Source organism: Spermophilus citellus (genome assembly GCF_964194105.1).
Source record: "Spermophilus citellus genome assembly, chromosome: 5".
Classification (NCBI taxonomy): domain Eukaryota; kingdom Metazoa; phylum Chordata; class Mammalia; order Rodentia; family Sciuridae; genus Spermophilus; species Spermophilus citellus.
Window position 1 is genome coordinate 51,720,837 of NC_138186.1, and position 11,927 is coordinate 51,732,763.

At 49.4% G+C, this 11,927-nt stretch overlaps 1 protein-coding gene across 3 annotated transcripts in view; it reads left to right on the forward strand.

Annotated features, from left to right (window-relative positions):
- Window positions 1–11,904, forward strand: part of ZNF76 (zinc finger protein 76) — a 34,816-nt gene extending 22,912 nt beyond the window's left edge. The window contains exons 3-14 of one of the 3 annotated variants that reach the window (XM_081295988.1): window positions 1,915–1,995; window positions 2,103–2,180; window positions 3,643–3,842; window positions 6,172–6,288; window positions 6,552–6,627; window positions 7,187–7,312; window positions 7,432–7,611; window positions 8,436–8,669; window positions 8,747–8,925; window positions 9,513–9,677; window positions 10,415–10,528; window positions 11,048–11,903. In XM_081295988.1, the coding sequence (XP_081152114.1) occupies window positions 1,915–1,995; window positions 2,103–2,180; window positions 3,643–3,842; window positions 6,172–6,288; window positions 6,552–6,627; window positions 7,187–7,312; window positions 7,432–7,611; window positions 8,436–8,669; window positions 8,747–8,925; window positions 9,513–9,677; window positions 10,415–10,528; window positions 11,048–11,152 (1,655 nt within the window). In that variant the 3' untranslated portion in view covers window positions 11,153–11,903. Of the gene's footprint in view, window positions 1–1,914; window positions 1,996–2,102; window positions 2,181–3,642; window positions 3,843–6,171; window positions 6,289–6,551; window positions 6,628–7,186; window positions 7,313–7,431; window positions 7,612–8,435; window positions 8,670–8,746; window positions 8,926–9,512; window positions 9,678–10,414; window positions 10,529–11,047 lie in introns of all 3 variants that reach the window. The other 2 variants (XM_081295989.1, XM_081295990.1) reach the window with 2 other exon arrangements.
- Window positions 11,905–11,927: the final 23 nt, after the last annotated feature.

Below are 11,927 nucleotides of genomic sequence, written 5' to 3' on the forward strand. Positions count from 1 at the left end.
CAAGAACTACTAGTGCCCTTTTCAGGACAGAAACAGTGGGGAACAAGGATGGTCTTCTGCTCTCAGGGTAGGATAGGAGCAAGTGGGTCCTCCTTGTCTCAGCTGCCTTTCCTGCTTCTCACATCTGTCTTCATCTCACCTGCCTCCGGCCAGGTTATAGGACTGTTGGTTACTGACCCCAAGAAGATTCAGTCTGGAGACAAGTTTGGGGACTCTTCTGAAGGGGAGATAGCAGAAAGCTGGGCCAGAAGTAGCCACCTCATTCTTTTCCTATCTCATAAGAATCAAATTCCAAAACGTAAAACTTCTAAAGAAAGGGACAAGGGGCTGGGGATGTGGCTCGAGCGGTGGCGCACTCGCCTGGCATGCGTGCGGCCCGGGTTCGATCCTCGGCACCACATACAAACAAAGATGTTGTGTCCACCGAAAACTAAAAAATAAAAAAATATATTAAAAAAAAACAAAAAGAAAAAAAAGAAAGAAAGGGACAAACAAATCACTTGTAATTAACTCTTCAGTCTCCCTTACTTTCTTACCTTTCTCACTTCCTTTCTTCCTTCCCCTTCTCTCAGACTCACTGGACATGAGGATGGGGGCATCTAATTCTAATTCCAAGTGCCTTTTAGAAGTTCTTTCCAGTAAGATAAAGGAAGGATACTATCTTAGGAAATCTGCAGTCTTAATTTTTATAATGTTTGTTGTGTTGCCTTATGTGAGTCAATTTTTTATTAGTAGTAGCAGTAGCAATGGGGTAAGACTAGATGAACACATAATAGCATAATAGTCCCACTCAGCTTCCTGTTGTTTTGCTTTCCATTTCTTTTAAAATGCACATTGGACTGGTTACAATAAGAGTTAAAATTTGCTAAGGACTTATCACATATAGAGCACATTCTCATTTATTACATTAAACCCTCACAGCAACCATATAAGGAAGATAGAATTTTTATTTTGTCTTATTTTTCAGTGCTGGGCATTGAACCTAGGGCATGTGCATTCTAGACAAGTGTTCTACCACTGAGCTACATCCTCAGCCCCCAGGAAAATGTAGTTCTTAAGAAGAGGAAACTGTTGGGCTGGGGATATGGCTCAGTTGGTAGAGTGCTTGCCTCCCGTGCACAGGGACCTGGGTTTAATCCCCAGCACCACCAAAAAAAAAAAAAAGAAGAAGAAGAAGAAGAAAGAAACTGAGACACAAAGATTAAAAAGCTGATCCAGGCCACACAGCTTATAAGAAATAGAGCTGGAATTCACACTCAGGAGGCTTAACCTGGTTCCAGAACCCATTACTTTTAACCACTGTGCTATACTACTGTCTTATCAGAGGCTCAAGGTCTTGGCACACTACCACAGTGTGAAATAAAGGAATATATTTTGATTTCATTAGTTTGAGCTATATCTGAGTTTTTACCATTTGGGTCCTTCCTGGGTTTCCTTTGTTCTCCATTTAGTTCAATCTCAGCAATTTCTTTTTTTTATATATATATATATTTATTTTTAGTTCTCGGTGGACACAACATCTTTGTTGGTATGTGGTGCTGAGGATCGAACCTGGGCCGCACGCATGCCAGGCGAGCACGCTACCGCTTGAGCCACATCCCCAGCCCCTCAGCAATTTCTGTTAGGCTGGAAATCCCCACTTTGCTGGGCATGGGCGGAATAATAAAGGAAGTTTCTCCCCTGTGAGTGACAGGAAGGGGATCTGCTGGGAGATGCAAGGTTCCTGAATGACAGGATGTCTTTATTCTCAGTGCCTCAAGGCCCAGGCCTAGGAAGTCCAGGAGCAAGGAAACTTGGTGAACATTATCTGTGCTACAGGCTCATGCCCAGAGTCTCAAATGGCCTTTTCTAAAAACAGGCATCTCTGAGTCCTTTTCAGGCCTGGCCCATTTCTCTCCATTTCCACCTCCATAGGAGAGAAGCTGCTTGAAGGGCAAGTGATCCAGCTTGAGGATGGGACCACCGCATACATTCACCAAGTGACAGTACAGAAAGGTGAGGACACCAACACACCCCTGTCTTGTGGAGGGATGGCAGTCCCCATCAAGGACCCCTCTGTGGCTCCAAGCTCCAGAGAAAGGCTGGCATTGCTGTCATTACAGAATCTCTCTCCTTTGAGGATGGACAGCCTGTGCAACTGGAAGATGGCAGCATGGCCTATATACACCGCACACCCAAAGGTGGGTTCATGGACATCACAGCTGACGGGGAAAAGAATGGACACAGAACTGACAGAGGTTGGGACAGGGGGGATAGAGTGGCACATTGTGAGGATTAGAATATAGACACAGATGCTGTCCTCCCCGAAGCACATGTATGCTCACTTTTGTTAGCAGCCTTGCCCACCTTTCCTGTGCATACAGCTATCTCTGCCACCAGGAGGCTGAGCCTTAAGAGTCTGTATGTGGGCCTTGGTGGTGACTTTGGCTCCAGCACGTCCACAAAGTATTAAGGCTTTAAATAGGACTTGAGGACATCATCCGTAGCCAGGAAAAAAGAAACTTAACCAATATTTAAGAATAGTGCTCCTGCCAGGTACGATACCACATGCCTGTAATCCCAGAGGCTCAAGAGGCTGAGGCAGGAGGATCATGAGTTCAAAGCCTGCCTCAGCAGTGGCAAGGTTCTAAGCAACTCAGTGAGACTCTGTCTCTAAATAAAATACAAAATAGGGCTGGAATGTGGCTCAGTGGCCAGGTGCTCCTGAGTTAAATCCCTGGGGGGCCGGGGGGGGGGAGAATAGAGCTCTGAGTTCCTAAAAAATGATTTGGTCCATCTACCCATCTACAAGTAGCTTCTTGGGCAACGACTATATGCCAGCCATTGTGCTAGGCATGAAGCATACAAGGGAGAATCAATTTGACACAGTCCATGCTCACCCATAGTCTAGAGGGGGAAAGAGAAGTGAAATAAGCCATCACTGATGAACTGATCATTACAAACTGGGATCAGGCTCAGAGAGGACTTCTCTAAGGAAGTGATGCTGGAACTGAGAGCTGAAGGATGGATAGATTTAGCTAGGGGAAGGAGGGTGGCAGGGAGCATTCAGTGCTGCAGACAGAGGAACAGCATGGTAGGCATGGAGCTGGAGAGCTGGGAGAAATAATGGCACATTCTAGGAACTTCTGGGAGCTAGGAGACTAAGGGAGAGAGGAGAGTGGTTAAGAGGAAGCCAGAATGAGAAAGGCAGAGAACTCACTGATTGCTTTGGGGTTTGGATCTTGGTGTTTGTCCTAAGACCAGTGGGAAACATTTGAACTGTTAAAGCAGTTAGGTGATGGGATCACCTTTGTGTCCTGTAAGATCCCTATAGATGCCATGCTGCCTAGAAGGAAGTAGAACAGGTGAGGGGTGCTTGATCGGGAAGTCTTTGTGGCCATCTAAGCCCAAGTGATGGTGGTCCCATTAGGTCCTTGAGGAGCTAGTGAGTTTCCAATCAGCACACCATAGAGACCTTGTCCTTAGGAGAGGCAACCCCAGAAGGAATTCCCACTAGCAAGAAGGAATCACCAAGGTGAAGGCCAGGAGAAACTTGATGTTCAAACTCCTTGGAATGTGTACCTCTCGTTAAGTTAAAGCCAGATTCCCAGCTCTGTCTTCTCCTCTTGTGTGGCATCAGGGCTAATCATGTGTTCCTTGCAGAGGGCTATGATCCCAGTGCCCTGGAAGCTGTGCAGCTGGAAGATGGCTCCACTGCCTACATTCACCATCCTGTGGCTGTGTCATCAGACAGCACCATCCTGGCCGTGCAGACAGAGGTGGGCTTAGAAGATCTGGCAGCAGAAGATGATGAGGGCTTTAGCGCAGACACAGTGGTAGCCCTGGAGCAGTATGCAAGCAAGGTGAGCACGCAGATCCTGACACTGTCCATCACTCACAACAGTGGGGCTTCACCTGTCCACTACCTCTTGGCCCTACCAGAACTTCACCTCTCCAGAGGACAGGAGCATCCCTGTGCTTGAACATGACCTGGGCAATACTGTCTTTGCCCCTCTACCCAAGTTACCCCAGATCATCTCACATGTCCCTGTCCAGGGCATGGGCTGGGTCTGCTACGGTTGATTACATTTACGCCTATCTCTGAAGAGAGAAGGCTGCTGTAAAAAAAAAAAAAAAAAAAAAAGTGGCATTGTGTGATGGGAAGTTAGGCCCAGCTTCTCTTTGGCTGCTGTAATAGTCCTCTGTACTTTTTGGGAAAGCCCCTGCCAGTGTCTTTTATTAGTTTTTTGTTTTTGTTTTGTCCACTGAAGTCAGATACTCTTGTATTTATTTCTTCTCTGTAACTATTTAGTCATTGGGAAAATAAGCATGGCAGGGCAATGACCAGGGCATATGCAACAGAGCAGGTGGGATTCTTGGAACCTGAGGCCCACACAGTAACAGTTGAAAAATAGACTCCTGGCTCACGGCTGGAGATACAGCTCAGAGGCAGAGAACTTGCCTGGCATAAGCAAGGCCCTGGGCTTGATCTCAAGTACTGAAAAAAGGAGGAAAAAAAAGGCTCTTTCCCTTCAAATACCAGTCATTCTGAGCATCCTCTGCTGAAATTGTGGTGCTGCCTGTTGGAAGAACAGGAACACAGAGATCTGAGATCTGTGAATTTTCCAGATTGGAATGATCTCTCCCTGGCTGGACCGCAGAGCTTTGGAGTATTTGTGGCAGTTTCCTGAAACACCAGATTTACCCAAAGATTGAAGAAAAGTTGTTTTTATACAGTGAAATTGGCTGTGTGGTAAAGGAAAAGAGGAAATCTTCATGTTACTTCAAAATGAAACACAAACTGGTGTGGTGCTGCACACCTGTAATCCCAGTAGCTCAGGAGGCTGAGGCAGAAAATCACAAGTTCAAAGCCAGCCTCAACAATTTAGAGAGGCCCTAAGTAACTTAATGAAAAAGAGCTGGGGATGTGGCTCAGTGGTTAAGTGCCCCTAGGTTCAATCCAGTTCAAAAAAAAAAAAAAAAAAACACCACACAAAACTATGGCAGACCACTTTTGGCTATTGCCCACTCCCACCCCTGTTCCCAGGGAATATTTTAGAAACCAAATGTGAGACTGACCACTGATAGAAAAACAATTGGGCTTTATTTAGACCATGAGCCCTAAAATATGTGCTGGCTCTGCCACCACATAGTCCAATCTCAGGTGAGTCACTCCCCTCCCAGGCCTCAGCTTATTCCTCTCTAATACCATAATATGGAACCAGATGATCTCAGGATTGCTTCCAGCTCTGACGATCCTTGACTCCCTTGATTACAGGGAGCTGGTATGACATGGAGTGAAATCTGAGTGCTTGTGTGGGTGTCAGCTATTTGCCCCTCTGACCTGGAGCCAAATTAGACAGATCTTGCCATGAATTTAGTCTTACCCTTTAGTCCTCTACTCACTATGATTTCTAGAGTTCCAGGATCTCCTGAAAAGACCAGAATGTGATCCTGCAGCATCCCAAAAGAAAAGAGTAAGGGACAGTCCCACTAGGACCATGCCTAGGAAAGCAGAAGAGTAGTAAGGGCTCTCTGTGGTCTGAAGCTGGTGTCAGACAGGTGACTCTAGCAGTATCCCCAGGAGATGAAATAAAACAAAGGATTTGTTAGTTACCTGAGTGCTGTAGTTAGGGCTTAAATTTGTGCCCCCTCTTTTAGAGCACTTCTGGTTGTAGCCACTTCACTGTGGGCCCCTTGCTCTGCCAGGTGAACCTGGCTGAGCTCATCTACACAGCAAGCCCCCTTGCTCATGCTCTTTCTGTGCAGTTTCCCACCAGGAGGAGGAGGCCCTCCTATCAGAGGATGAACATATCAAGAATTGCAGCCTCTTAGGAGTGTGTGGTTAAAAGGGAGGTTCCTGGAGATCAGCCTAGCTCAAGTATGGCCATCCAAACACCCTACCTCACCTAATTGGCTACGAGATATTCCTTCTTCAGTAGCTACCACAGCCCCTGTGACTGTCCCCGCTCTGTCCATCAGAGATGAGTATGACTTCATATGCCAGCATGGCTTCTTGCAGTGTGCCTGAATATCTGTTCCCTTTCTGTCTGGGTATGTCCTCTACCCTAGAGGCCCTTGATAGTTTTACCATGTTATTGAGTCATAGGCTGTCAGTTGGACCCTGTATGCTACCACTTCTTTTCCTTCATGGGGAGAATCCATATAGGGACCCTAAGACTTTTTCCTCAGGTTCTGCATGACAGCCAGGCTCCTCATAATGGCAAAGGGCAGCAGGTTGGAGACAGAGCATTCCGCTGTGGCTACAAGGGCTGTGGGCGTCTCTATACCACTGCACATCACTTAAAGGTAAGGTGGCTAGTAGGCAATTTTCAGCTCTACCTACCTTCCTGCCAGGCTGAAATTCTGCCATTCTGCTTTTTTGGAACTGGTTCCTGCCCTCAATTTGCACATTACCTTCTAGAGGGAAGAGATACATACACAGAAACATCAGCACAGGATGTTATGATACACATGTACAGAATAGCAGGGAAGAACCAGGGCCCTGAAGAGAACCAGAGACGAGCCTATACTCCTGTCCCTCTGAATTATGAAATTTCTTGTCCTCACAGGTGCATGAACGAGCTCACACAGGTGACCGTCCATACAGGTGTGATTTCCCCAGCTGTGGAAAGGCCTTTGCCACAGGTAACTTACCTGGATGGAGACTGAAGGTAGACTACTTCTAATTGAGAGCAGAGGATTCTAGACCAGCTTTGGAGCCTCCTTGAGAGAGGCACAACACAGGCTGCCAGTCTAGAGAAACTACTGAGAGTGCTCTGACCTCCAGGTGCTGCCTTTGAAGGAAACCCTGCTACAGAAGCAAAATGCAGCATGGTCAAGGCCAGTGGAAGGAAACAGGGGCATAGGTAGAGAGACACTCCTTGTCATATCAGCTCTGAAAATCATTAGATGTGGGGTGCTGAGGGCCATGGCATCTCTGGGCTATATTTTTCCTTCTGTGAAACAAAGACCTTTAGCCACAGATTCTCTAGGTTCTCATACTTACATTTTTGTAATGCTTCCAGCTGCCCCAGGAGAGGACAAAGTGGGCTTTTCTACACCCTCTTCCTGCCCAGGCAGGGAATAGACCAGTGTGGGCTTTTGGAGCCTCCCAGAGCACAGTTTAGGATGGAGGGCGCCTGTAAATGAGGCAAGCAGTGGAAGATGAGATCCCACTGGTGCTCTACCCCCCACACTTGCATAGGCTATGGTCTGAAGAGCCACGTTCGAACCCATACTGGTGAGAAACCATACAAGTGCCCAGAGGAACTGTGCAGCAAGGCCTTCAAGACCTCAGGAGACCTACAGAAGCACGTCCGTACCCACACTGGTAGGCAAGGCCCTGCCCACCCCTGGGGAAGGGGGACTCAGTTCACCCAGTGCCATCCCTTTCTTGCTCCAACATGGCCACCTTTCTTGAACCATCCCTTACAACCCCCATCTGCACAGGTGAACGCCCATTCCGGTGCCCTTTTGAGGGCTGTGGCCGCTCCTTCACCACATCTAATATCCGCAAGGTACATGTGCGCACCCACACAGGCGAGCGGCCCTACACCTGCCCTGAGCCCCACTGTGGCCGTGGCTTCACCAGCGCCACCAACTACAAGAATCACGTGCGCATCCACACAGGTGGGCCAGCTGGCATGCGAGGACCACCCTCTAGAGGCCCCACCTCCCTCTACTGTAGGCTTCTGATCTGAAACACACTCTCAGCTCCCAGTCTGGAGCCCTTCTCCACCGGCCATTCCAGGCTGGTCTGGGGGTGGGTATCCCCAGAGCCACTGTTTCACTTGCAGTAAGTGGTTCCTCCATTTCCAATTAGGTCCAGCCTGTCAGGTATTGCCAGCCCTCTTGGGGGGGGGTCCCTCAGTTCCCAACCATTCCTCTATCCCTGCCCTAAACTCTGCTCTGGCTGAGTTCCTGAGAAGACCCCAGGGTCAAGAATGGTGGGGAAGAAACAGTGAAATGTCACCTTCAGCTTCTCACTTCATCCACTGTGCATATGACTCCTGTATGTCCTCAGCCTCCCCAATGTCACATCCCTTGTCCAGCCTTCTGTGTCATCTCTCAGCCATGCGTGTCTACCTAACACTTCAGACCCTATTCCCGCCTCCTGCCTCTTTTGTTCACCACTCTCCCACCTTCCACCCTCAGCCTCATCAGTCCTCAGTGCGCCTCTACCCCTTCCCCAACCCCAGCCTTGGCCCACCCCATTCTTTCACCACTGCACTTCAGTTACATTAAATCAAACCTGGGCTCAGAGATCCCATGCCCAGGTCCTCCATGTCATCCACTGGCCATCTTCCCCAACTCTGTCTGTTCAGAGTCTCAGGTCTCAGTCCCTCTCCTTCCCTCTGGCTTTCCCTTCACCAACCCTGTCCCCCATCCCTGTCCCCTTAGTTTCCCCCTTGCCAGCCCCAGTTCCCACCCCCCTCACAGCCCAGTGTCCCCAGGGGAGAAGCCATACGTTTGCACAGTGCCAGGCTGTGGAAAGCGCTTCACTGAGTACTCAAGCCTGTACAAACACCATGTGGTGCACACGCACTGCAAGCCCTACACCTGCAGCACTTGTGGCAAGACCTACCGGCAGACCTCCACCCTGGCCATGCACAAGCGCAGCGCCCATGGCGAGCTAGAGGCCACCGAGGAGAGCGAGCAGGCCCTGTATGAGCAACAGCAGCTCGAAGGTGAGGGGAGTGGGCAGGGGGCAAGAGTGGGGCAACCCAGACCTCCCAGATGCATCCAATGGCAGGAGGTAGCCTAGGCTCTCCTCTCCTAGCCGCCTCTACAGCTGAGGAAAGTCCACCACCCAAGCGAGCTCGCATTGCTTACCTGTCAGAAGTGAAGGAAGAGGGTGATGACATCCCAGCTCAAGTGGCCATGGTGACTGAGGAGGATGGGGCTCCCCAGGTGGCTCTCATCACTCAGGATGGTGCCCAGCAGGTACAGGGCTGGGGCAGGCCAAAATGACCACTTCATTCTCTCTGGGAACTCTGGGTAGCTCTGAAGCTCTGACAACCCCACTTCCATGCAGATTTCTATTTTAGCTCTGTGGACTTCAGAGAGCTAAAGCTGAGGGGACCAAATCGTGTAGCCCAGCCTCTTGCTTCCAGCCTAGTCTCAGCTTCTAGAAAATAGTAGCTTTCCTCTTGGAAGTTGATAGGTGTCCAAATGAGACATTTGAATGTCCTTCTCAAGAGGCACGTTGGTATAGGGTTCCGGAAGCCTGGAAGTCCCACCAGTGTTACCAGCCAGCAGTATAACCTGGCCCTTGTCCACACCCTCTCTGCCCAGTACACCTAGGCCTTCTAGAGGTGTCAGGGATGACATTTGGTGAAGACTCCGATGCAACAGCAGGGCTTGAAGGCAAAGTGGTGGTCACAGAAATGGTTAGTCAATTTTAGCGTAGCTCTCTGCTGTCTTGGCCCTGTTTTGCTTGCTTATCTGGGAGAGCAGACACACCCTCCTGAGGGGTTTTCAGACACCCCTTTTCTGGTGTTCCAGCTCATCTTCTCCCCTCCTATTGGCAGGTCAGCCTGTCCCCAGAAGACTTGCAGGCCCTGGGGAGTGCCATCAGTGTGGTAACCCAGCACGGCAGCACCACCCTCACCATCCCCAGCCACAACGATGACCTGGCCACATCTGGCACACATACAGTCACCATGGTCAGCGCTGATGGCACCCAGACGCAGCCCGTATGACCAGGCGGTTTGCTTAGGGTTTCTTATTCTCTTGTTAACCTTTCCATGGGGTGGGCATGAAAGTGCAGGCCAAATTAGCCAAGCCTTTTCAAGGACAAAGATTCCCCACCATAAAAGGTCTTCCCCGCAGCTCCTCTGGGCAACTCAAATCTTTAAAAGCATTTGACTTGAGTTGGGTATCATGGTTCATGCCTGTAATCCCAGCCACTCAAGGGGCTTAGGCAAGATGACCAGAAGTTTGAGGCCAGCCTGGACAATTTAGTGAGATCCTGTCTTTTAAAAAAAGTACTGAGAGCATATCTCAGTATTAAGTACCCCTGGGTTCAATTCCCAGTACAGCGTGCACACGCACACACACACATACACACACACACACAATGGGGTCAAGAGATGGTTTTTAAATCTCAGTTTACTCTAAATTTGCTTTGCTAAAAAGTAGGCAATCACTTTTTCATGGACTTCAAGGTCCATTTTCAGCTGAAGGGATTAAGTTATCTCTGGGGTCCTTTATAACTCTGTCCTATGATTTGAAATCCTGAATTCATCTGGGCTCTAAATTGGAGAAAAACACAATCTCATTCACCTCAGAGCCTCAAACTAATTAATTTGATCTACATGGTCTTGTCCATTTTTTTTCTGGGTTGTTCCTAGCCATCTTGCGTGGAGTGTTGTTATTAGGAGTGGGGAGATGGAGGGTACTGCAGGTGGGTGGAAGATCTTCTGTGTTTCAGGTCACAATCATTACCTCTGGGGCTGTGGTAGCCGAGAACTCAAGTGTAGCATCCCTTCATCATCAACAGGTGGCGCTGTTGGCCACAGCCAACGGAACGCACATAGCAGTGCAGGTGGGTTGAAGTCTGAGAGGAAAGGGGATCTTAGGCCAGAGAAGGGAACAAGTGGGGAAAGGAATTCAGTGGAAATTTTGAAGAGAAGGGCATCAGACTCAAAAGGAGCCCATTTCAGAGGACAAATCCCTTCCTGCCCATCCACACATATGTCTCAAGCTCTTTCTTGGCTAAAGCAGCATAGGAAAGCCCTTTCCAGCCTTCAGGATAACTCCCGTGGCAGTCCACCTGTGGCTCAGCCATTCATCTCTGTTTATTCACCTGGGACTTAACGGTGGATGATCACTAAGGTTCTCTCCAGACAATTAGTCTACAAACAAACCAATCTTTCTGACCCTGGGCCATCCTGGGTCCCTGGCCATACCTAACCTAATAGAACTCTTCAAAGTGAACCTTCTGTTATTGGGGCCCTACTAAGAGCTTCACATGTGACCCTGAGTAGATGGAGGGCATCTACCACATACTACTAATGCTAGGATCTAATAGGGAGTGTCTCACATGTTCCTCCCTTCTCCACAGCTGGAGGAGCAGCAGACCTTGGAAGAGGCTATCAGCGTGGCCACTGCTGCCATGCAGCAAGGGACTATGACTCTGGAGACAGCAGTGTCGGAGAGTGGTTGCTGAGCCTGAGGGCTGGCTCCCACTTATGCTGAAGGAGGTGCTGTGCTTCACAGGCGGCCCTGTCTCCAAGGGCCCCAGCTGTGGCTGAAACATGGAAGGTGGCCACATAGGTCTCGGGTGAGACAGCAGCAGGAAAATGGTCTAACTGAAGGGGATGGGGGCCCTACACAAGAAGGGCCAGGCAGTGGGAATTGGGAGTGTGTCATCCTCAGGAGCTGAGGAGCACAAGCCTGATCACCAGGCTGCCCTGGCGCCCACTCTCCTCCCTTTGGAGAACACCCTTCCCACCTTCAGTCCATAACCCTTCTCAGGTGGAGTTTGGGGCTGCAGTGGGGACTGGCCTCTACCATGACTGGTGACGGCCTACCAGGGGAGAGAGCTAATAGCTCTTCAGCCCAGTGGGGGCAGAGCAGGCCTAGCCCTGCCCCTCCCAGCAATAACCACCTCCCCAGAGGCCAGCAGAGATGCCTGGCCACTTGGCACTAGGGACTTCCTGCCACCACAGTAAGAATAAATTCCTCAGGGGCCTGTGGCTGGAGTAAAGGTGCCCAGCTCCCACCACCCAGCAACCCCCCAACCTCTCAGTGGCAGAGAGGCAGGGAGTGGCCTTGTACATAGATTGCTGGGGATTGGGGTTAATTTGTTTTGTGTGTGTTTTTTTTAATTCTATTTTGATAATTATTATTTTTCCCTGCTCTGGGTGGCGATGGCAAACAGGTGAATGCGTATTTAATAAAAGTTCCAAGTTTCCACCTGGTTCTTCCATTCTTTCAGCTCT